The following is a 21,799-nucleotide window of genomic DNA, read 5'->3' on the forward strand; positions in this document are numbered from 1 at the left end:
GTCGTCCCCATTAGGCTGCGTCAATGCCGTCGCGATGGGGCGGCCCAAGTGGGGAGCTTCGATAGCCACCGCGCCCCCTGGCCGCATACGATTCTGCCTGGCGACACCGCCAAAATTTCAGGACCCACCTCGACGACGGGCCGTCACAAACCTCGGATCAGAGTCGATTGACAACTCGAGTCAACTCGATCGTGTAACTACAACTCTCGATCCAAGCACCTAAGCGCCAATTGTCCCTTTGAATATTCTTTCTTGCAAGTGATTGACGTATTCAACTGCCAAGATGGGGTCCAGCGCGAGAAAAAAGGCGGAGAAGAAGAAGGACTTTCAGGTCAGACACGATGCCGCCTCACTCACCGGCGAACGCTAACGTTTGGCAGAAACCAAAGTACAAGGTCGGAAAGGATAAGCCCAAGGCCTCGAACTTTACCGATACTAGCTTCAAGGCAAAGTGTCAGTGTTCCATCCATGAGCTGTAGCGCGCGCCCTAACACAACTCAGCCATTGTGATGGGCCATCAATCCTTGTCGACCGATGCCCCAGATGTGGCTCAACAGTTCAAGCACAGCCTCTCGTTGGCGTCGTCTTCCAGATCAGACAAGCAGCGCCGAGAGTCTTTGGCGTATCTAACCAGCCAGCTGTCTTCTCAGCCACCAATCAACCCCGTGGGAACCCACGCCGTCCTGGCCAAACTTCTACCCCTAATCTCGGACAGCTCGACACCCGTGCGAGCCCAGCTCTTGAAGCTTCTTCGGAGTCTGCCGCAGGACGAAGTCAGGCACAGCATCGAGCATGCCGTCATGTACATCCGCGCCGGGATGACGCACCTCTCCTCAGACATCAGCAACGATGCCCTCGGCGTCATGGAGTGGCTGCTGGACGTCGCGGACGACGAGCTGGTGACCTGTCCGGGCGGCTGGGTCAAGACCCTCAACACGTTCTGCGCCATGATGGGCTGGGCCGTCGCGACGTCGAACGGTGGCTGGACGTCTGGCGCGCGTGGGACCCTCAAGGCAAAGGACGCCCAGACCCTGGCCCGCCAGATCACCGCGTTGTCCAAGTTCCTCGGAGCTGGCTTCAAGAACGAGGACGTAGGTGACACAGACTCGTCGGAGTACTGGGACAATCTGTACAGGATACCTCGGGCACCGAATGCCTTTGATTACTTGAATCTTTCCGGAGCCAGGCGCGACGAGGAGGGCGAGATGTACTCGAGCCGGGAAGCCCGACAGCAGGCCTTTAACCGACGATTTCTCGACCCGATGATGAAGGGCCTCGACAAGGCGAAAAAGGAGGGTGGGGCCACGGGCCGAGCGGCCTCTACGCTGGAGCAGACTCTGCTGGATGGGATGCAGGACTTTGAGCCCTCGACGGCCATGGATACGCAGGATCTCTTGGACCTTTGGTGAGGGAGTGCAGTCGAGACCAAGACAACACTCGCCACTGCACCACCTAGAGGCTTCATGGCTATTGCCACCACGAAAACGCCCGTAACGGAGGTTCCCAGAGAGGAGCAGCCGTCACGCAACGGACACGATAGCGGAGCAAATTCCGCTGACCCGTTCGCGGTTTCGCGGCTTCCGAGGTGAATGCGCCAGCGCCCACAGCGGCCTCACAACATGGCTTCATGATTCAGGCCCTCGTCTTCTCGACAAGAGGAAGACCGCGTGCGTACAGAACCGTCAACGAGGCGATACCGGCGCTGCTCTGCCGTGCTGCACTCGCGTCTCCCATCAGTGCATGCTGGGCCGTCGAAGCGGGAGACTTCCAGGCGTAGAACGCACTGCCCGGCTGGCTCGATAGTGGCCAGTACCGACTGGCAGGTGGATGAAAATGGCTCCTCGCCGCAGAGCGGCTTAGAGCTAGTGGCAATAGACGACGAGATTACCTGCCTGTCGCGCCGTACAGTGATCGGTACATGCTGTATCAATGAGCCTTTTGCCGCCACAGTGGAAGCAAGCTACTTGCTTTGTGCTAATCCGCTTACTGCGTGAAGTCGCGCAGCTATAGCACACGGCTCTCATTCCATGCATACTGCTCCTTCGTGCTCCGCCCCCCCCCCCCGCAGGAGACGACCAGCGCCGAAGGTTTCGTTTGCATCCAGCACGCTGGCTGTGAGAACGACAGGTGCACACTCTCCTTTCGTCCGTACCACCAATAGGGAGGAGGAGAACCGCTTGTTCACCAGGTGCGAGGAAGGTGCATGCGAGTGCTGCCACCTGCCTGCTGCCGGCTGCCGTAGGCATCCCGCCTGCCTATTTAAACCCCCTTCCTTCCTCTTCCTTCCTCTTCCTTCCACTTCCTTCCACTTCCCTCCCTCCACCTCCTTCAACCTCTCCTCGCCCGCACCGTGGTATCGCAGCCCGTAGGTTGGACCGTCACGTTGGTTCGACTTGGACTGCACTCCTGCCGCGCTCCTGAGGCTTCGCAGCACCGGCTTCAGCTTGATTTTGGTACCAACGCGGCAACTCGTTTGATTTTCAGGTCTGTCTATTCGCCCTCTTGCTCGTCAAACACTTCCTGTAGACGAACGCAGTCTGCTTCACTGCATCCTTCTGCCCATTGTCGCGGTGCAGTTGTCTCCCTCGTGGAGATTGCGATGCGTGTGCCTCTGTTTACTCTTCTCCCCTCTTCCTTCAGCGAACACCGAAGGCCTCAAGTTTCCACTTCACAACTCTAGCATCAACCCCGTCACACTTCTGTGCTAACTTCGTTTGCATAGAATCTTCTCACAGTGTTGACCATCTGCATCAGTCGCAATGGAGCATTCTGGAGACACCCAGGTTGCCGCCGCGCCTAGCATTCCCAGCAACAATGTCCCCGGCTGGGTTGGCCGCGAAGCTTTCAACCATATCACTACCACCAGTGGCTACGGACAGCATGAGTGGGACGGAAGTGCTCGCGTGTATCAGTGGAGTGAGGAATTTGGTGACGTTGGACCCAAATTCCCTGAACTCGAACTGGAGCTCTTTGGCGATCCTGCTCTCCGCCACGAGCGTGCGGGCCTCGATTTTGCAAAGTTTGTTTCCTCCTAATCATGGCTTTCTTTGCTCTGCGGCTGACATGTCCCAGGATTGATCGAATCGAGGTCCAGCAAGAGGGCCCAGTCAAGATCAACCCGGTCCGGACTTTCAAAGACGCCGGACTCCATCCGTTGATGCTCGAGAATGTCGAATTGGCCGGCTATGACACCCCAACGCCGATTCAAAAGTTTACGATCCCTGCCATGCTCCAGGGTTACGATGTCATTGGCATCGCTCAAACTGGTAAGACATTTGTTTGCCGAAGTCAAGTCCTTATCTAACTTCTGTCGCAGGATCGGGAAAAACTGCCGCATACTTGATTCCAATTCTCAGCAAACTCATGGGCAAAGCGAAGAAGTTTGCCGCTCCACGACCCAATCCGTCCACTTTCGTCGAGGGCCGCGATGAGGTGGTGGCGGAGCCGCTGGTGCTCATTGTGGTTCCTACGCGAGAACTGGCCGTGCAGATTTTCAATGAGGCACGGAAATTCTGCTACCGTACCATGCTCCGTCCAGGAGTATTGTATGGTGGCGCCCCCATCCGGCAGCAGCTTGCGCTTCTCAATCGTGGCTGTGACGTCCTGGTCGGTACTCCAGGCCGCTTGATTGACTTTATCGGCCGCCCGAACGTCCTGACACTTAGACGCCTTCGTTACATGGTCATTGATGAGGCGGATGAGATGCTGGACTGCGATTGGAATGACGAGCTTGGACAGATACTGAGTGGTGGAGGTGCGTCTCGACTGTTTTCTTCGGACTTGCCTGTTTCCTTGCTAACAGCTTCACAGAACAAGATGAAGGCAACGTGAAGTACGGTCTCTTCTCGGCCACGTTCCCCAAGGCTGCTCGCGACTTGGCCAAGGATCACCTGTCATCGTCTCACGTGCGTTTTCGCGTCGGCCGTGCGGGAAGCACGACCGAAAATATCAAACAGACCATCATCCAGGCGGAACGGGACGAGAAACGACAAGTTCTGGCTCGACTCCTGGGCGAGATGCATGGTGTTCGAACGATCATTTTCACCAACAGTCGACAGGAAGTAGACAGTCTTGACGACTTCCTGTACAACATGCAGCTGCCGGTCACCTCGATTCATCGGGACCGGACGCAACAAGAGAGAGAATGTGCACTGCGAGGCTTCCGATCCGGCAAGGCGCCGATTCTCATCGCCACCGGCGTGATGGCTCGTGGAATCGACGTGCGCAATGTCATGCACGTCATCAACTACGACCTGCCATCCATGGATCACGGCGGCATTGAGGAGTACACGCACCGTATCGGTGAGTTATCAGGCCGTCCGTGGCATTGAGAAGTGACTAACGGGTTGCACAGGTCGAACCGGTCGAATCGGCCACCGTGGCCTGGCCACGTCCTTCTTTTCGGAGAGAGACGAGCCAATGGCCAGTGTCCTCACTCGCACCTTGCTCGAGACCAAGCAGGATATTCCGGAATTTCTGCAGATGTATGTTCCGGACGGTCCAGACGCCGAGAAGCCCAAGTTCGAGACCGACTCGGACTTTGATGCCGAGGACATTGCTGCCCGCGGCCAAGAGGGTGGCGACGAGGGTGGTGGAGATACTTGGGGCGGAGGCGACGCGGCCACTGCAAGCAACGCCTGGGCTGGTGGCCAGAACACCGAAGATGGCAACGGCGGGGGCGGCGGTGGATGGGGAGCTCCTACCTCGGCTGCCAACGCCGGAGACGGTGGCTGGGGAGCGCCTGCTTCGGGTCCAACTGGATGGTAGATGTGCCTTGCAACGCGGTCACGCTGAAAGCCATGAGCGTGGCCACCCTACAGGCACCAATCGCAAAGGGGAATGTGAGGAACAAGATGACGATGGAGCAGTTCGGCAATGTAGTCTAGATTGCGAGACCGCTACGACTGTGGCGGGCAAGCACCGTATGGGGCTACTTTAGGCTGAACAAGACCTCCGATAGTAAACGTGCGCACTAATCGCCTGCTCGGGTGGTGATGGTGACTCGACAAGTTGATCTACTCAAGAGACGAGCAAGTCGATGGGCAAGCGCGATCTGTCGTGGCATCAGGGGCGTCACAGGGCAGTGAGCCAGACAGAGCCTACAACCTAGGTGCTTATGGTCTATTACAGCATCAGCTTCATCTATTAGTACAGCGGGATGGGCGAAAGACGGCTCAAGCCCCCGACGCCCACACGCTTGGCGTCCCTTCCACGGCTAGGCGTCATGGCACGTCAACAGCTAGACAGGTCGCGCGCGCTGCCTACATGTTCCTAAGCAGCCTGGCCAGGCCCTTGGCCTTCCTGACGGGCCCGCCGTAGCCGAGCTCGACGACGCCTTGAGTGAAGCTCCAGCCGCGCTGCTGGCTGGGGACGGGGTACTGAACGGGCGGGGGGATGGCGGTGCGGAGGCCGAGCCATCCGAGGCGGTCCTCGCAGACGCTCTTGAGGTTGCACATGCCGCGGAGGCCCTCCTCGCCGGCGAAGCGGCCGTAGCCGGAGCCGGCGACGCCGCCAAAGGGCAGCTGGACGGCGTAGTAGGCGGCGAAGTCGTTGACGGCGACCATGCCCGCGCGGAGGCCGCCGACGACCTGGGCGAGGGCGGGGTCGCGCTCGGAGCCGTAGACGGAGGCGCCGAGCCCAAAGTCGGGGGCGTTGGCGACGGCGAGGACATCGGCGGGGGAGGAGGATGGAGCCCGCAGCATGGTCAGGACGGGGGCAAAGCACTCTTGCTGGGCGATGGCCATGTCCGGGGTGACGTCGACGAGGAGGGTGGGCTGGAAGTAGTGGCCGCGGGGGTAATCTGGGTGGTGGGCACGGCGACCGCCGGCAAGGAGGCGGGCGCCCTGGCGGACGGCGTCGGCGACGAGGCGCTCGAGGCGGTCAAAGGAGGCGTCGGAGATCATGGCACCGACGTCGGCGTCGGGCCCGAGGCGGAGGGCGCGAACGCGGGGCTCGAGCATGGCGACGAGGCGGTCATAGACGGCGCCGGCGGCGATGACGCGCTCGATGCCGATGCAGTTCTGGCCGGCGGCCTGGAAGGTGCCGCGGAGGATGACCTCGGCGATGCGGGGCAGGTCGCCGGCGGCCGAGTCGAGGACGATGGAGGGGTCCTTGCCGCCGAGCTCGGCGACGACGGGCGTGAGGCTGGTGGCGGCGCTGGCGGCGACGTGGCGGGCGACGGCCTGGGAACCGATAAAGGTGACGTGGGCGACGCCCGGATGGGAGGTGAGGTGGCCGGCCGTCTGGGGCCAGCAGGCGACGGCCTGGACGAGGGCCGGGTCGTGGCCGTGGGCGGCGAGGGCGCCGCGGGCGACGGCGAGGAAGTAGGCGCTGGACCAGGCCGTCTGCTCCGAGACCTTGACGACGATGGCGTTGCCGGCGAAAAGGGCGCTGACGATGGGGCCCAGCATGTTGTGGAAGGGGTAGTTCCAGCTGACGAGGGCGGCGACGACGCCCATGGGCTCGTAGTGCACCGTGTTGCGCTTGTACGCCATGAGGAGGTTCGTCGGGCGGCGCGACGGCCGGAGCGCGCGCTCGCCATGCTTGAGCGTCCACTGGATCCTCTCGACGGTGACGAGAATCTCCCCCAGCTGCGCATCCACCATGGTCTTCCCGCTGTCGAGCGCCGCGACGCGGCAAATGTCCTCTGCGTGATCGAGCACGTGTCGCAGGAGAGTGCGCAGCACGGCCCTACGCTGGGCAAAGGTGGTGCGCGCCGCCCAGGACGCCTGCGCAGCCGCCGCCGCCGCCACGGACCGGTCGATGGCGCCCGGCGACGACGCGTTGACACGGCCCAGCAGCTGTCCCGTCGCCGGCGCGTAGCATCGTATCGCCGACGACCCGGGCTCGCGGATCGACGGCTCGTCGAGGAACGTCTCGGGCGAGGCGACCTTGGGCGGGGGCACCGAGTAGAGAATCGGCTGCGAGGTCTCTGTGAGGAGGAACCGGACCAGGAGCGTGGAGGCGACGACGGCGACGACGGCCGCGGCCACCTGGGGCGTGCTTATACTGCCGCGGCTCGCGGTTAGCTGGTTTGGGGGGGGACAAGACGAGGGAAAGACGCACGAGACGCCCAGCCGCGAGGTAGCATAGTCGGCGACCTCGAGCCAGAAGGCCACCACCCGCACAGTCAGGGCCTCCATGGCCAACAAAGACGACCCAGGCCACGAGACAGGCCGACCGTGCCTGGAAAAGTCGTGCCGGCAGGGAATAAAAAGGTGGTTTGCGGGCGTGCTGGTGGTGGCGGCGGTGGTGGTGCCACCAGGGGATGGAGTCGACAAAAAGTTGTGGTGAGGTCGGATTTGAGATTGGCGAGTGCCATGGCCGGAGCTCCTGTGGGGCCAGGGCGAGGAACCCCTGGGCCACCGCGCGCCACCACCGCGGGTTGGCCCGCCCACCCTCAACCGGTCCACACAGCACAAGCCAAGGCACATACATCTCTAAGACCCCATGTGCACACCGGGACAGCACTCACAGTTCGTGCACGCCCACCCGTTGATGATACTCGTCTTGTTCTCCAAAATCAAGGCTACTAGAATATTTCATATTCCCCTATCCAGGGTCGAGCCACTTCGTGCCCCCGAGCGCGCCCGCCTTCCCCTCCGCCGCGGCCCGGCATCGCCCACGCCCGGGGCACCGGGAAGCAGCGTCTCTCCCGCCTCATCAGCTCTAAACAGGGTGTAAAGGGGACTAAACACTACAATGTCGCCGGGCCAGAAACCGGCCGTCTCCCATGCCTCAGCCCTTAGAACGCCTTGCAAAAGACAACCCGTTCCCCGATTAAGGGAAGGAACAAAACCCCCACGAAAAACACAAAATGAAAGGGGGGAAAGAGACTTCTTTTTATTGCCATGCCATGACGACGGTGGTCGGATGTGGTAAGATGCGTTTTGCGTGCAGTTGTGCATGCGTGGTGGTGTAGCGTCTGGCGCGCAGCCGTCGTGCAGAGCGAACCGCCGACACGGCGGCCCATATCATAGATTGCTCATGCAGATCGTCCAAGCATGAAATGCCGCCCGCGCGCGAGCGGGCTGTCGAAATATAATTGACGAAGCGCCCCGGCAAGCGGAAACGAGAACAAGGGAAAGAAGAGGCCGCATGTAGTGGTGGTGATGGTGATGGTGATGATGATCATGTACAGTCGGGGGAGGAGGCTGTGCGACCTCAGTCGCTCGATCGCGACGAGCGGTGCTGCGATAACCTCTAGTTATTGGCACTCTTGGTCAGCGACAGCCCGCGCAGCCTGGCGCGGAGCCGCCCGGCCCCGTGCTGGTGCTGTTGCTGGCTGGCGCTCGACTCGATGCGAGACAGCCGCGCCGCCGACGTGAAGTCGCTGCTGGCCTCGTAGCTGGCGCGCACCCGGTCCATGGACATGCGCATCCGGTCGTACGACGGACGCGCCCTCTCCATCGACGGCCGCCCGTGCGCCGCCGGCACGTCCAGCGACGTGCGCTGCACGGGCGCCATGTCGAGCGACGCCCGGTTGCCCGTGTAGTTGGTCGAGTCGCTGCCGTTTTGCGTCCGGTTGTGCGTCGTCGTCCGCGTCGCCGTCGACGGCGGGTAGATGGGCCGCAGGTCCTCGTCCACGCTCCCGTACGCCACGTGCTTTGGCGGCTTCTTGGAGCTGTCCGACGACTGTTGGCTCTTGGCGTCGCTGCCCTGCGCCGCCGCCCCCGTCATCTTGTCCGACGCGTCCTTGCTCATCAGGTGCGCAAACTTTCCCATCTTCTCCTGCTCCCGGATGATGTCGACGTCGTACGGCCAGTACACCTTCTGGAGCGCCTTGATGGCGAAGCGCGGGAACAGGCAGATGACGGGCACGATGAAGAAGACGGCCCAGAACGACGCCTCGCCGTACACCTGCGCCGCCGTGTGGTAGAACATGCCCGACGACGTAAACGACGTGTACACGCCCGTCCAGAAGAAGATGAACAGGTCGCTAATGGCCACGATGAGCAGCATGATCCAGTCCCACCGATACGTGTTGATCAGGATGTATCCGTTGATGGTCAACACGGCCGGGTGCGCAATGTAGGCGCCGAAGCGCAGCCTGTCCTCGACGCCCAGGCCGTTGAACGTCACCGGCCTCGAGGGGATGAAGAGCAGGTAGGGGATGAAGAAGACCATGACGGACTGGTACACGCCGTCAATCATGTAGAGCCTGTGCGACCGCGTCAGTAAATGAAAAGGTGCCCGCCCTGCGCGTCGCGGTGGGGGGGGAGAGGGGCTTACCAAAACTTGCGCTGTGTCCACTCCAGCCGCTCGATGCCGCGGCGATACAGCTCCGGCACGGCCAGCGACACCTTGTCCGACACGTCCTGGTCCAGCACGCCCATGATGCCGACGGGCACCGAGGTGAAGAAGAGGTTGAACATGAGAATGTAGGTGTAGTCGAACAGGTACGTAATGTCAAAGTCGCAAAAGATCTCGAACCAAAAGATGCTAAACGTCCAGACCATGTTCTTGTAGAAGAAGTTGCTGATGCTCTCGGCCAGCCGGCGGTACGACCACCGGCCGTGGACCAGCACCAGCCGCTGCAGGAAGCGGAACTGCGCGATGGCGTAGTCGGACGACATGGCCGCCTGGCGGCCCTCGACGCCCGCGATGCCCACGCCGACGTCGGCCTCCTGGATCATGGCCACGTCGTTGGCGCCGTCGCCGATGGACAGCGTCATGACGTCCAGGCCGTTCTTGACCATGGCGACGACGGCGGCCTTTTGCGCGGGGCTGACGCGGCAGCACAGGACCGACTTGCACTGCTTGCAGAGGATCAAAAACTTTTGCTTGAGCTGGTCGTGGAGCGCCCACCGCAGGGTGAAGCCGTCGATGACGAGGCCGTGCGTGGGGGCCGGCGGCTCGTGGCTCTTCTTGGCCGCCGCCAGGTCGTTGTCGTCGCCCGTGAGGCCAAACAGCTGCAGGTTCTGGTCGAGCAGCTGCTCCGTCGACGCGAGGAACATGTCGTCGCTCGTCTCGCCCGTCTCGTCCTCGTCCACCTTCATGTGCACCAGCTCCATGTCGTTGTTGAGCAGGTTGCACGAGAAGCCGATGTTGATGGCCGTCTCCACCTTGTCGCCCGTCAGGACCCAGAGCTTGATGCCGGCCTGGCCGAGCAGGGCGATGGTGTCGGGCACGCCGTCCTGGAGGCGATCCTCGATGGCGGTGCCGCCCAGCAGCCAGAGGTCCTGCTCGATGAGCTCGGCGACCGCCTCGAGCTTCTCCTCGCGGTTCTCGAGGGCGGCGGCGGCGTCGTCGTGCTCCTTCTTCCACTCTCGGTACTGCTGCTCCGTCAGCTCCTTCTTGGCGATGCAGAGCGTCCGCAGGCCTTCCCTGGCGAACATCTCCAGGTGCTCGGCCGTGTCCCGCCTCAGCTGCGGCTGCTCGCCGCGTTTCAGCCGCGCGTAGATGACCGAGTCGGCGCCCTTGCAGTACAGGATGATGCGCCCGTCGGGCATGCGCACAATGGAGCTCATCCTCTTCCTGCTCGAGTTGAACTCGATGGTGTTGAGGAGCGGGTAGTGCCGCTCCTCGCCGTGGATGCTGAGGTTGATGGCGTCGCTCGAGTTGCCCAGGACCACGAAGCCCATGTCGCGCGCCGTGGCGACGAGGGCCTCCTCGTCGGGCGACTGGGCCTTGAAGACCATTTTGGGCGGGTCGCCGGGGTCCCTCTCGGCAATGACCGTGTGGCACAGGGCCAGGGCCAGCATAAAGTCCTCGTTGGCCGCCTTCTGCTCCGGCCCCGACTCGCCTGCCATGTCCGACACGAAATCCGGGGCGATGAAGGTGACGTCCTCGTCGTGGAGGTACGGGTTTTCGTTGATGCTGCGGAGTCCCGCGAGTGCCTTGACCTTGGCCGCGGCAATCTCGGCGTGGATCCGCTGGCCCTCCCTTTCGACGTCGACGCCCAGCCGCTTCTGCATGCCGGCCTGCGCTTCCGTGTAGGCCTCGCCGTACGGCTGGCCGTTGATGGTCGCCTTCTTGAACTCCATGACATTCTGGGTGAGCGTGCCCGTCTTGTCGGAAAAGATGTACTCAATCTGGCCCACGTCGTCGGAAATGTTCCACGACTTGGGGATGCACGGCTGGTCAATCTTCTCGTAGTACATCTCCACGTCGCTGAAGATGAAGATGGCCTGGAGCGTGCGAACAATCTCGAGGGTAATGTACAGGGAGATGGGAACCAAGTTCTGGAAGACAATGATGGCGGCCCAAAAGGTGATGAAGCCGCTCATAGGGGCGGTGCCACCAATTGACCCAAATTCGAAAAAGGCCAACGAGGCGTCCGTCTTCGCCCAGGCCACTCCGTTGACAATCGCCGCCAGCAGACACATGATGAGGAGGATGCCAAAGTTGCAAATGACGTTGAAGTTCATCTCGCGGGCAATCCTAGACCGCTTGCTGGGCGTGATGCCGGCGTTCATCATGATCTTGGTGTCGTGGCCCGTGTACACGACCACTCCCAGGACCCACTCGGTGTTTCGCAGGTTGCATCCTCGCAGGAGCAGGTTGTCGATGGTGATGGGCTCCGTCATGTCCTCGGGGTCGTCGTCCTGGAAGCCGGGCACCAGCTGCTGCCATCGAATGGCGCCGTTGTACTTGTAGAGGTTCGGCTGCGGGGGCTCGCTCTCGATGACGAACTCAGCCCTCTCGCAGTCGCGCGCGTGTCTGAGCTTCCTGCCGCATCGGAGAGCCTGGCGGACCTTGAGGTTGGTCTCGCCGTCCAGGTTCTTGGTCTCCACGTAGCAGGCGCCGTCCGGGTCCGACGTGGCAAGGATGATGACATCGGCCGGCAGCTCGTCATCGTTGTAGATGCGGACAAAATCGCCCACCACAATGTTCTTCCAGGCGTCCTTTTTGAACTTGGCCCCCTGCGGCGCGTGCAGATAGTTGATGACATCCGACTTCATGTCCTGCAGGGCGGCCGCGCGCTTGGCGTCCTGGGCGTCGGGCAGCTCGATGCGGATGGCGCCATTGCCGGGCGTCGGAGACGGCACGGGCGTCATCTGAATGTTCTCGCGGGCAGACACGTACGAGTCGCGGTTGGTGAAGGGCGACGAGAGCGACTCGCGCACCGAGCGCCTGGTGCGGATCGTTTCGATCGACGGGCGGCCCTCGCTTTCCTCCGGGGGATGCAGCTTGCGCATCTTGCGCTCCTGCCTGGCCGTCCTCGCCTTCTTGGACCAGAGGCTCTCAATGGCGTGCCAGATGCCGCCAAAGAACTGGGAGGTGGCCTTTTTGAACTTGCGCCAGTCGGAGACGTTGTCCGTCTCGACGTTGACATTGTTCCAATTGTGAAGGCGATGGACCGGGGCGTTGTTGAGCTCAATGTCGAGGATCGTTCTCCGGTAGTCCTCGATGGCGTCCTTGATGGCCGTCACAACGATGATGAAGATCAGGGGCACGGCATTGAGGCCCGGGTTCACGCCACCAAATATGGGGAAAATCTAGCGCGGCACCGTTCAGCATCCGCAACAACTCAATTCGGAGGGGGCAGGGAGGCGAGGAATTGGCAACTTACGACCAGGATGACGAGGAACAGGAAAAAGATATTGGCCACATTGTGGAACTGAAACCACAAGTTCTTAGGCACAAAGGACAGTGGTGTGTATTTTGCCGTCCTGATCTTGTTCCGCGGATACGAGTATAAAGGATGACCCTCCTCGAGCATGTCGTCGGGGAGGGGAAGATTGAAGTAGAGCGTGCGGCTCTGGGCATCTCCGTCGTCGTCGTCCGAGTCGGAGCCGCCGCCATCGTGATGGTCCCCGTCATCAGGGTTGTGGCCGCCACCACCAAACGGCGGCTCGTTGGCGTCGTCTCCGGACGGGTGGTTCTTCTCATTGGAGGCGGTCCTGCGGTGCTGCATGCGGTTCAAGAGAGACATGCGCTTTGTACGGCCGCTCTTGACCGTCATCTTGCGGGTGGCCCATCGCGCCCGCTGCGTCTGTACCTTGTGCACATCGGCCTCGGTGCCGGGATCGGTGGCGGTCGAGGTGGCCATGGTGATGGGAAGAGGGAGAGAAAGTCGCGGGCTAGCGCCCGTTCAACCCCAAGTCGCCAGCCAGGTTGCGGTGGTGCTCTTGAACCGAGGCGAGAGGCCGCAACTTTTTTGCCGTCGGAGCGGCGCCTCGTGGGCAGAGCGTGTGTTGGTTGGAACGGCGACGGGGGGGGGGGGGGCAAAACGTGTCGTCGACGACGCGGGACAGCGAGGCGGGGAGTGCAGCAACCTGACCCGTCGAGGCAGGAGGCTCGATTCGAAGCCGCACCGGGCGAGTGTGATCGCTTCGAGGGGTGGGCGAGTGGTGGTCGCCGCGGGCGATGGGTGCGTGCGAGAAGGCAGAGAGAGTGCAGGTGGAAACGAGGGACTGGCGATGGACGGACGGACGGAGGCTTCGAGTAACGAACGGGCCCAGCTGGCGGGAAGGGGGATTGGGGGGAACACGAAAAATGCAATGCTCACCCTCCCACTCAAACCTGTCCTGTCCGGCGCTCAACGATGTAGCGTGGCATGTACCGAAGCGCGGCCAAGGGGCGGCACCGGGTACGTCGGGGTCACGCAATGCGGTACCTCGTGGCAATTGGAAAGGCCGGTAAGCCAGCAGCGCCGTGGGACGAGGGTCGGGGGTGTGTGTGGGAGCACAGGGCCACTAACGGCGCGCTGGAGAGCCCTTGGCAGGGCACCGCACCACAGTGGAGGACGGAGCCCAGCGCACCGGGGACTGGCGGGCGACCCGGCAGCACCGCAGGCTCCGAGCAACCTTGGAAACCTCCACCACTGCCTGCTGACGGGCTGCGTCTGCTGCACCCCGTCCACGGGGGGACATGATGGACAGCGCCTGGGCACCCACTGGGGGCTCACCGCGCGTTGGCTGGCGGCGGGCGGCTGGTCTGCCAGAGCCACTAGCTCCCGGCCCATCCGACCACGTTCGCTCCGCCCCCACCGGCGGCCCTGTGAGAGCAGCCGTGAAACTGTTACTATTCGCTGCCAAATGCGCCCGAGGCGCAACAGCGTATTATCGTAAGCACCAGCCGTTGCGTTGCGGTTGCGCTGGGACGCGGGAGGAAGCTGGACGATCAATTGGTCAGCCGGCCGGCCGTTGTCCGGGGGGGAAGCCGCCAGCATCATGTTCTGACTCCTACAGTCCCCCGAGAGACTATGCGGCCGATTCGTGCATGTAGAACTGCAAGCCGCCACGGTGCAGTGGTACCTACGTACAAGATGCAAACATTGAGTCGTTGACATTGGCATTCGAGCAGCGCTACCTTACCGAGCCCTCCCGTGCCGCCGAGCCTTTGGGTCCGCAGACGACGGGCTCGGGCGACGCGCACTGGTATTCCACACGCCGGCGGGATATGGACATTCACGAGCAACCGACTTGTGCCACTGGTCGAGGGGCGCGTCGCTCGGAAAAGGGTCCATCCATCTCAGTTTCTGCTGTCCTGACGAGTCGTCCCCTACCTGCCTGGCCCGCAGCGCGTGTCGCTAGGCTTGGCCGCCCCCTGGATGGGCGTGGGCGGACGGCACAGGCGCCCCCCTTGAATTCCATTCCGGTGCATGACACCCGCACCGCTTGGCAAGACATGCAAGCCGACGCGTCGTCGCGGACGAGCTGCGCGAGGAGCCTGCCTGGCGGGGGGGAACCGAACATCGCTGCCGTGCCCTGCCCTACTGTACCGTATCGTACCGTACCGGAAGTGCCTGGCGCTGCGGCGACTGCATCGCCCAACACGAGCAAACCCGTTCTGGCTCATCATGGGGGTCGTCATTGACGATGCTTCACTTGACAACCTCCGTCGTCCCCGGGGTTAGCGGCGGACTCGGACTCCATGGGCGCGCCGTGGCTCCGCCGCCACGCACGCCGCCCACAGCGCGACGGAACACTGGACTGGGCTGCGTGTGTGGGCGGGATGGGGGGGTCCCATGGATGGCAAATAGTATATACGGGCCCGCTCCGCTTTGCGCAAGTGGACGGGCGAAATGTGATGCATGAGGTATCATGAGCAAAGCACGTAGCATCGCGGGGCGTCGCATTGATGAGCGCGGCGGGCATGGACACGGCGGGGACGTGGCAATTGATGCTTCTGAGCGGCAAGATGCGCCTTGTTGATCAAGGTGCCCGCACGCTTCTGCACACTGCATGACTGCGAACTTACCTGGTGGTTTAGGTACACTCAGCTAGAGCGAGCCCTGCAACACGGGAGGTTTGGGTGTCTGCAGCCCGCCCTGCAGCTGCCCCGGTGACCACCCAGGGAGGTTAGTACTGTACGTCCTGCTGCTCCCGTAACTGTTTCTACGGCCGCTGGAAAGCCCCCCCCCCCCCCGGCCACAGCCGTCTGTGAGGTTACTTGGTGCTGCTGACGGCGGGCCCTCCAGCATCCTCTTCCATCAATCAATATCTGATCCTGGTCCGCCGGGCACCCATGGGTTCCTGCAGCATCGGACTGAGCCTCCCCCTGATGAGCCATGATGATGAGCCACCCCCCCGTCCGTCATTCCATGCCAGGCCACGCCAGGGCACGCACATACGCACGCTCACTCCGCTTGCGCCGCCGCCGCTGACGGGGCTGAAAGGAGCGCGGTGCATGGCCCAACGGCCGCAAGTAAAATTAGACAGACTTGGCTCCCGCGCCACAATCGCTGCTGGCGCCGCCGCCTTGTCGCTTGCCCATGGCCTTATTAGAGGGGACCGGCCGAGGCCCCGTGTGCGGGTGCGAGTGCGGGTGCGTATGCGTTTGCGTGTCTGTGTCTGAAGGGGGATTGGTGCCAGCCATGGCGGTGGTGGTGGCATGGCAATGACATGGACAGCCAAGGCTGGCTGCGCTCTAGGGGGGGGGAGGGGCGGGGAGGGAGGCTCAAACGTGGCATTTTCGGATTCTCGCACCGGCTGTCGTTGGGGAGCATCAATGGATTGGATTGCCCGGCGGCGCCATGACGCAACAGCAGCACGCCCCTCCGCAGATGGCTTTGTTTGGAAACCGTCACCACGGGCGCAGAGTACGGAGTAAGTTACCTTGTCCACAATCACAGCTCGCATACAATGGGCAGCGACGCGACCACCAGAGAAGCAGGACGCGCGTGTATATCGCTCCATTAATTATGTGCTTCGTAATTTAGTTAGTACATACGAAGTACGTGCTCCCAAACATCGCGGTGGCCCCCCCGGAAGACAAGCACGTCGTCATTTGGCCTTGTGGGACGGACCCCTGACCACCGCCTCCAACCTGCAGGGCCATCTCGGACTTTTGCAGGCGCTACGACTAAGTTACCTACTTGGTACCCACGGCGGGCCTCGCCAAACTCGGATCTGGCGGACTTTTTTTGTGAGTCGCCCGTCCTGTCCTGTCCTGTTGGCTTTTCAAGCAACAACAACGACGACGTCTTCTCGGGAAGGGCCCTCGTGCCCCAGGTGTCCCCCCCGCCCCCTTTCTCGTGGGTACCCGCCGCCCAAGTCATTCATCTCCACTGATGCCGCCGTCCCTTGACACAGCACGGTCCATCAATCAATCGCTGGCCTTGCCGGCCACGGCCGGGCCGCCTCGGGAGGGTGGGAGCGGCGGGCGCCCGACTCGCTGCCCTCGCGGTGCCGACGCCGACGCCGACGCCGCCACCGGCATGGCCGTTGGGCATCAAGGTATTCGCCACCGGGACCGGAGTCACGATATCGACGCCCGAGCCACGTCCGTCCTCCACGGCTGCCGTCTGCCGCCGCGATGGACCGCTCTGCCTGTTCTCGCGCGGCACCTCGACGTGCTCCTCACTCACACAAACATCGTAGCCAAGGTTGTATATCACGTGCGCCTTCTTAGGCATGCGTACGTACCCCCGGCGAGCAGCTGATGGATCCCAGAGCTCTGGCGCTTGGCCCAGCCTACCTTATTGCCTTGTCTTCACTTACGTAGTACCTTGCTTTACCACAGTGGTACGCCGTCGAGTGCCAGTGACGGCCCCCAAACGTCCGGCAACGCGAGTGAGTCGCGGTTGACCCGCAGCCGCGTGGCATCGAGGTCAAGATTGTCGACTGGAATCCGCGCCAGAACCCACCGTGACGAGCACATCGGCTCGCTGCCTCGCCGTAGCGTGCAACCCTATCCTACAAGTAAACACCTTATGATTTAACTCTACTTCTTCGTGCCGCCCGTGCCATCCCACGTCTCACCTTGTCTCGCTTTCAGCCCGAGCCATTGGGCCTAGCTGCCGAGCACAGGGACCTGTCCAACATGTACGTACTAACGTTGCTCCGTAGGTGCCGCCATGTCTAAACCGAGACTTTCGTTTAGCTCGCCGTCTTTGAGGACGCCTCGGGTGCTCATCTTCCTTTTCCGGTGGGAATACGCGCGGATCACTTACGAGGGGCTGTCAACCGTGTCACCCTACCACTCATCCACTCACTGCCTCACTTCAGCGCCTGCGCAGGGCCCGTCAAAAGATGTGACAAGTGTCCACTTGGGACGGACACGCTGGTGGCCCCATTTGGCAGGTGGATAAGCTTGAGACGCTCGCGAGATGCGTTGCATGGTGATGGGCCACTTCGTAACGAGCGTGCGAGCATCGCCGGTGCGGGCAAGCGATAACGAGCCACGACCTACAAAATCGAGACAGGTGAGCGTGCAGCCCGCCGCAGCCTTCAGAGAGCACACATTTGAAACATCATGTACATGTCTCACTGCTGCAGCCTGTTCCTGCACGGGTAAGCCAGTCACTGGGCATCGTGCCTCGTTTGGCGATGCTGTCACCCCAAATCCCGAGACCAGTTGTACTCGGACACCAAACGATGAGCTGAGAAGGGCTGGGAAGGTTTTGATACGGAGGGACCACACATGCTCCATACACCAAGTCACTAGTACATCCGCCACGGTTGAACCCGAACAGAACGTATTGCGTATAGATGTGCCTGCCGGTAACACGAAGCACCGTTTACGGCATTGGTCGTTAACAGCCACTTCGAAAACGAAACAACCGCAGGTGTAGGGTAGCCAAGATTATATAAGCCGGCGTGGTGGGGAAACGCCTCGACAGGCCGCGGTGGGACCCCGATCTATCGTCCCAAGCCCTGTGCGGCGCGACGCGGATGGCACCGAACGAAAGCGAGACCCCGGCCCCGATGACATCCCGACGCCACGGCTGTCAAAGACATCGCGTCAACTCCAACGTCGAACCCCCCTCCCCACGGGGCCTGCGGCGTCGTGTGAGCCGTGCCACCGTCGGAGCAGTTCGCGACACCCGCCGCGGCGGATAATCCGCATCATGCCGCCCCCGAAGCCCAACAAGGCGGCCGCTGCGCCGGGGAACGGCAACATCCTCAGCTTCTTCAGGCCCGTCTCGCTGTCGCAGCAGCAGCAACCCCCGCCGCAGACACCGCCGCGGGCGTCCTCCTCCTCGCACCTCCCGGCGCTGTCGTCCCCGTCTCCGCTCCCGTCACCCTCCCCGCTCGGCGTCAGGAGCCGAAGCGCCACGACGACGCCCGCCGCGCGACGGCGGCTGCAGCGTAAGGAGATTGCGGCATCCGACGACGGGAGCGAGTACGGGGCGTCCTCCTCGGACGACTCGCTGGAGGACCTGTCTGTGCTGCTTGGCGGCACCGCTCGGCGGGCCACGCCGATGCAGCAGAGGACGGGCCAGGATCCCTTCGCGACGCCTAGGGCCAAGAGGACGGCCGTGGAGTTTCACTCGAGCCCGCTTGCCATCATACCAAAGCACAAGTTCGACATCAAGGCACTGGCCAAGGACGCGCGCAAGGACAGTGCCACTATGGCGAGCTCGCTCGCGAGCAAAATGGCCGTCGAGGAGTCAAGGCAACGAGCTGCGAGGGAGGCGGCGGCGGCCAAGGCGGAGCCGTCGGAGGATGTCGTCGCCGGCGTCGTCGCGGAAGAGGGCGGCCACGACGCGCACAAAGTCCTGCGGGCTGTGCAGCGGTCGGACCCCGGCCAGGCTCAGCTGCGGTACTGCTTCTTCGACCAGGAGCCCGCCGCGCCGTCGCCCAGGCCGGTGCCCCGTGAGGGCAAGAAGGGACCCTGGCGGCTGTTGACACAGGGCAGCATCAAGGTCCGCGAGCAGCATCTCGTGTCCGGCGTGCCGCAGATGGTTGTGCGTAAGCTCAACGACCTGCCGGACGCCCTTTTCCAATGGCTCCTGGACGACATGTGCACCCAACAGTCTGTAATTATCCGACAGGAATGCCTCCACATGATATCGGACTGTCGCGAGCAGATTGAGCGGCTGCTCACGCCGGAGCGGTTGCAGCATCTGTTTATTCGGCTGGGCGCGGCCGAAGACATCACCAGCGAGGACGCCGAGTTTCCAGTGTCCAACCCGGCCAACGAACCATATCAGGACCGCGACTGGTCGTGTCTGAAGACGTTTCTTCAACTACTGTGGGGCGTAGCCACTCACCTATCCGTCCCGGCTGTCCAATATGCAGCCAAGACGCTGCTGCGAATGTCCATGGACAGGCTCCTGATTTGCAGCATCGACTTGTTGGATGCGTACCAGTGCGCGGTCCAGGCTCTTGTCAATGCCATCCCAAGATCGTCGTGGGATTCCTTCGTACGTGCTCTTAACCCCCCCGCCCCCACCGGCCCAACCTCGTGCAACGCTGACTGGTACAGTGCTCGGAAGCAAGCTCGGTCCTATCCGCCGGCATCAAGGCCCAGAGCATACGGGCGGACTCGCTTCTGTGCCTACCCATCAGCGATCGCAGGACGCACGACTTGAGGAGGCGGCTAGCAGTCGCGTTCCTCTTCCAAGACGAGACCCTCGGCCGGCACAGCGCCGAGGATGTCGTCACCCTCCGGACCATGATCGATCTCGTCGGCGGGCCCGACTTTGCCATCACCCCCAAGACCGACTTTGCCGAGCTCAAGGCCAAAATCGTCCTCCTGGATGTGGCCGTCGACGACGGGTCCGTCGGCACCTGGGATGACCGCGAGGACGAAAAGAGGTTCAACGACGACGTCGACGAGCTGGCTGCCAAGCTGCGGGAGATTTGGCGCAAGATCAACGACTCGGGCATGAAGCTGGCGCGCACCGAGACCAAGAGCGTCGTCGAGTGGGTGCAGCAGCGGCTGCTGACCACAGTCCGCACCAAGAGAAAGGCCAAGAAGAGCGTCTTCGACCTGCCGGGCGAGTCTGACGCCGCGGACCTGCCGCGGCAGCAGGACTACATGAAGAAGTTTCTACAGAGATAGGGCGAGCTCCCTGTGCGAGGGCGGATGCATTACCTTTGCGGATTGATCTAGAGTAGCGGCCGATACCCATATCATTCTCACGAACACATTGGCGACGGACGACGACGGACGGGCGGGCGGGCGCAATTGGGGCTCGGCGTTTGAGGCTGGTAAAAGGTCATGTTTTATGGTACAGCATCTAGCGTAGTAGGTACGGGTGGCGCGATTCGAATAGAAACATTGCAAGGGTCCTGTGGATGCATACAACGCACACGCGCAGCCTCGTCTGGTGCCCCTCCTCTTCGCGTCTCCCACGGAGCAGTCTCAACACTTGGCCATGCCCCATGCGACGACATGTCTAGTCGAAGAACTTGCGGTTCGGGTTCTTTCCAAACAGCGACTGGCGCACCGCGGGGGCGGCCGAGTCCTTGAGCAGCTCCAGCCGCGTCTCGAACGTGTTGTCAATGTCAATCTTGCCATTGCCGCCAATGATGACGACGCCTCCGGCCCTGTGTAAGCGATTGTGTGTCAGCATGTCTGTCAGCGGCGCGGCGCGGCGCGCCACCTCGGGGATGGAGAGGGGAGCGGCTGGAAGACGTCACGTACGAGCCTTCGGGTAGGGGATGCGCCTCGTGGATGGCGCCCTCGACATCCTTGCCCGTCTCCTTCTTGTACTCCTGGGCCGCCTGCTCGGATGCCTTCTTGACCACGTCGTAGTCCTTCTTGCGGGCGCGCAGCTCCAGCTTGGGCTCGTTCATGGCGTAGAAGCCCTCGAGGATGAGGCCCTTGAGAACCTTTTGGTACTTGGCCTTGTCCTTGGCGCCGTCGGCGAGCTGCTTCTCGGCGGCCTCGAATATGTTGTCGAGCAGCTCCTGGCGGGCGCCGAGCACCTTGAGCCGCGTCTTGTTGGCGACGGTGGAGCGCGTGATTTGCTGCGACATGGTGGCCTGCTTGAACTTCTTCTCGTACTGCGAGTCGATGGCGTCCGTCTCCTGGCGCACGAGCTTCGACTTTTCAATCTCAAACTCCTCGTTGGCCTTGATCTCGATCTCGCGGGCCTTTTCCATGGCCTCCTGCTTGATGAAGGCCGTCATCTTGCGGAGCTCATTGTCGACCTATGGTGAGCGTCGAACCCCGACGGGCTGCGTTAGCGGTGTGTTATGCGCGCGGGTCAAGGCTGCGAAAGCAGCAGCGCCGAGATTGGAACCCGGCGCGGATGCATCGCGGCGGCGGCCATCATTATCGGACGTCGTGCGCCAGACGTACCTGTTGGTCGGACAATGCGTGTTGCGACATGGCTGCGGAGTTAGGGGGCGGACCGGTGCGGCTACAGGCAGGGGAGAATGATGGGCGACAGGCGGGCGGGATCCCGATCACGGGCCGAGGATAGCTGCGGCGTCGTCGTCGTCGTCGTCGTCGTCGAGGGGGAGGGATGTCGTTGCTGGGAATGGACGGACGGAGATGGAGTGTCGTCGTCGCGGGAGGAGCTGTGACGCTTTAGGGTGTCAGTTCAAGAGGCGGGAGCTGTCGTCGGTGGCCGTGCCCAGTGGCTGTGGGCGCGAATTGGAACCCGAAAGCCCCAACCATTGACGGGACCCGACTCTCCCACCAGCCACAGCGCCCCCGGCTCAGGTGATGCCCC

The 21,799-nt window shown here is 62.3% G+C and overlaps 6 protein-coding genes across 7 annotated transcripts; 3 read left to right on the forward strand and 3 right to left on the reverse strand.

Annotated features, from left to right (window-relative positions):
• Positions 1–174: 174 nt before the first annotated feature.
• On the forward strand, positions 175–1,890 carry IPI1 (rRNA processing protein). Its single transcript, XM_047991648.1, has 3 exons — positions 175–331; positions 381–453; positions 502–1,890. The coding sequence occupies exons 1-3, from the start codon at positions 284–286 to the stop codon at positions 1,407–1,409; spliced, it is 1,029 nt and encodes a 342-aa protein (XP_047847660.1). The 5' UTR covers positions 175–283; the 3' UTR covers positions 1,410–1,890.
• A 412-nt stretch (positions 1,891–2,302) lies between these two features.
• JDV02_009948 (RNA helicase) lies at positions 2,303–4,931 on the forward strand. The gene is made up of 6 exons (XM_047991649.1): positions 2,303–2,484; positions 2,723–3,019; positions 3,073–3,266; positions 3,317–3,754; positions 3,811–4,302; positions 4,355–4,931. The coding sequence occupies exons 2-6, from the start codon at positions 2,760–2,762 to the stop codon at positions 4,765–4,767; spliced, it is 1,797 nt and encodes a 598-aa protein (XP_047847661.1). The 5' UTR covers positions 2,303–2,484; positions 2,723–2,759; the 3' UTR covers positions 4,768–4,931.
• MSC7 (Meiotic Sister-Chromatid recombination aldehyde dehydrogenase) lies at positions 4,869–7,273 on the reverse strand. The gene has a single exon (XM_047991650.1). It carries the CDS (start codon positions 7,140–7,142, stop codon positions 5,262–5,264), a length of 1,881 nt encoding a protein of 626 aa, XP_047847662.1. The 5' UTR covers positions 7,143–7,273; the 3' UTR covers positions 4,869–5,261.
• A 230-nt stretch (positions 7,274–7,503) lies between these two features.
• On the reverse strand, positions 7,504–13,427 carry DNF1 (phospholipid transporting ATPase). Its single transcript, XM_047991651.1, has 3 exons — positions 12,515–13,427; positions 9,232–12,440; positions 7,504–9,160 (listed from the first exon to the last, which is right to left on the reverse strand). Exons 1-3 carry the CDS (start codon positions 12,992–12,994, stop codon positions 8,203–8,205), a joined length of 4,647 nt encoding a protein of 1,548 aa, XP_047847663.1. The 5' UTR covers positions 12,995–13,427; the 3' UTR covers positions 7,504–8,202.
• A 4,524-nt stretch (positions 13,428–17,951) lies between these two features.
• JDV02_009951 (uncharacterized protein) lies at positions 17,952–20,382 on the forward strand. 2 transcript variants are annotated; one of them, XM_047991652.1, is made up of 2 exons: positions 17,952–19,537; positions 19,600–20,382. In XM_047991652.1, exons 1-2 carry the CDS (start codon positions 18,239–18,241, stop codon positions 20,176–20,178), a joined length of 1,878 nt encoding a protein of 625 aa, XP_047847664.1. In that variant the 5' UTR covers positions 17,952–18,238; the 3' UTR covers positions 20,179–20,382. The 2 variants fall into 2 exon arrangements, with proteins under 2 accessions (XP_047847664.1, XP_047847665.1); XM_047991653.1 differs by having other exon boundaries at positions 17,952–20,382.
• VMA4 (V-ATPase V1 sector subunit E) lies at positions 20,239–21,758 on the reverse strand. Its single transcript, XM_047991654.1, has 3 exons — positions 21,424–21,758; positions 20,764–21,272; positions 20,239–20,666 (listed from the first exon to the last, which is right to left on the reverse strand). Exons 1-3 carry the CDS (start codon positions 21,451–21,453, stop codon positions 20,516–20,518), a joined length of 690 nt encoding a protein of 229 aa, XP_047847666.1. The 5' UTR covers positions 21,454–21,758; the 3' UTR covers positions 20,239–20,515.
• Positions 21,759–21,799: the final 41 nt, after the last annotated feature.

This window comes from Purpureocillium takamizusanense, chromosome 11 (assembly GCF_022605165.1).
Source record: "Purpureocillium takamizusanense chromosome 11, complete sequence".
Classification (NCBI taxonomy): domain Eukaryota; kingdom Fungi; phylum Ascomycota; class Sordariomycetes; order Hypocreales; family Ophiocordycipitaceae; genus Purpureocillium; species Purpureocillium takamizusanense.

What these genes read in the sequence shown, in the direction of transcription:
- IPI1 (XM_047991648.1), top strand. Translation starts at nt 284, where the DNA reads ATGGGGTCCAGCGCGAGAAAAAAGGCGGAGAAGAAGAAGGACTTTCAG. An exon ending in AGAAGAAGAAGGACTTTCAG is followed by an intron (nt 332 to 380) that starts GTCAGACACGAT and finishes AACGTTTGGCAG; the next exon opens with AAACCAAAGTACAAGGTCGG. An exon ending in TACTAGCTTCAAGGCAAAGT is followed by an intron (nt 454 to 501) that starts GTCAGTGTTCCA and finishes AACACAACTCAG; the next exon opens with CCATTGTGATGGGCCATCAA.
- JDV02_009948 (XM_047991649.1), top strand. Translation starts at nt 2,760, where the DNA reads ATGGAGCATTCTGGAGACACCCAGGTTGCCGCCGCGCCTAGCATTCCC. An exon ending in GCGGGCCTCGATTTTGCAAA is followed by an intron (nt 3,020 to 3,072) that starts GTTTGTTTCCTC and finishes GACATGTCCCAG; the next exon opens with GATTGATCGAATCGAGGTCC. An exon ending in GGAGTACACGCACCGTATCG is followed by an intron (nt 4,303 to 4,354) that starts GTGAGTTATCAG and finishes CGGGTTGCACAG; the next exon opens with GTCGAACCGGTCGAATCGGC.
- MSC7 (XM_047991650.1), bottom strand. Translation starts at nt 7,142, where the DNA reads ATGGAGGCCCTGACTGTGCGGGTGGTGGCCTTCTGGCTCGAGGTCGCC.
- DNF1 (XM_047991651.1), bottom strand. Translation starts at nt 12,994, where the DNA reads ATGGCCACCTCGACCGCCACCGATCCCGGCACCGAGGCCGATGTGCAC. An exon ending in TGTTCCTCGTCATCCTGGTC is followed by an intron (nt 12,441 to 12,514) that starts GTAAGTTGCCAA and finishes GTGCCGCGCTAG; the next exon opens with ATTTTCCCCATATTTGGTGG. An exon ending in TGGACACAGCGCAAGTTTTG is followed by an intron (nt 9,161 to 9,231) that starts GTAAGCCCCTCT and finishes GCGGTCGCACAG; the next exon opens with GCTCTACATGATTGACGGCG.
- JDV02_009951 (XM_047991652.1), top strand. Translation starts at nt 18,239, where the DNA reads ATGCCGCCCCCGAAGCCCAACAAGGCGGCCGCTGCGCCGGGGAACGGC. An exon ending in GATCGTCGTGGGATTCCTTC is followed by an intron (nt 19,538 to 19,599) that starts GTACGTGCTCTT and finishes TGACTGGTACAG; the next exon opens with TGCTCGGAAGCAAGCTCGGT.
- VMA4 (XM_047991654.1), bottom strand. Translation starts at nt 21,453, where the DNA reads ATGTCGCAACACGCATTGTCCGACCAACAG. An exon ending in ACGCATTGTCCGACCAACAG is followed by an intron (nt 21,273 to 21,423) that starts GTACGTCTGGCG and finishes CGCTCACCATAG; the next exon opens with GTCGACAATGAGCTCCGCAA. An exon ending in CATCCCCTACCCGAAGGCTC is followed by an intron (nt 20,667 to 20,763) that starts GTACGTGACGTC and finishes TCGCTTACACAG; the next exon opens with GGCCGGAGGCGTCGTCATCA.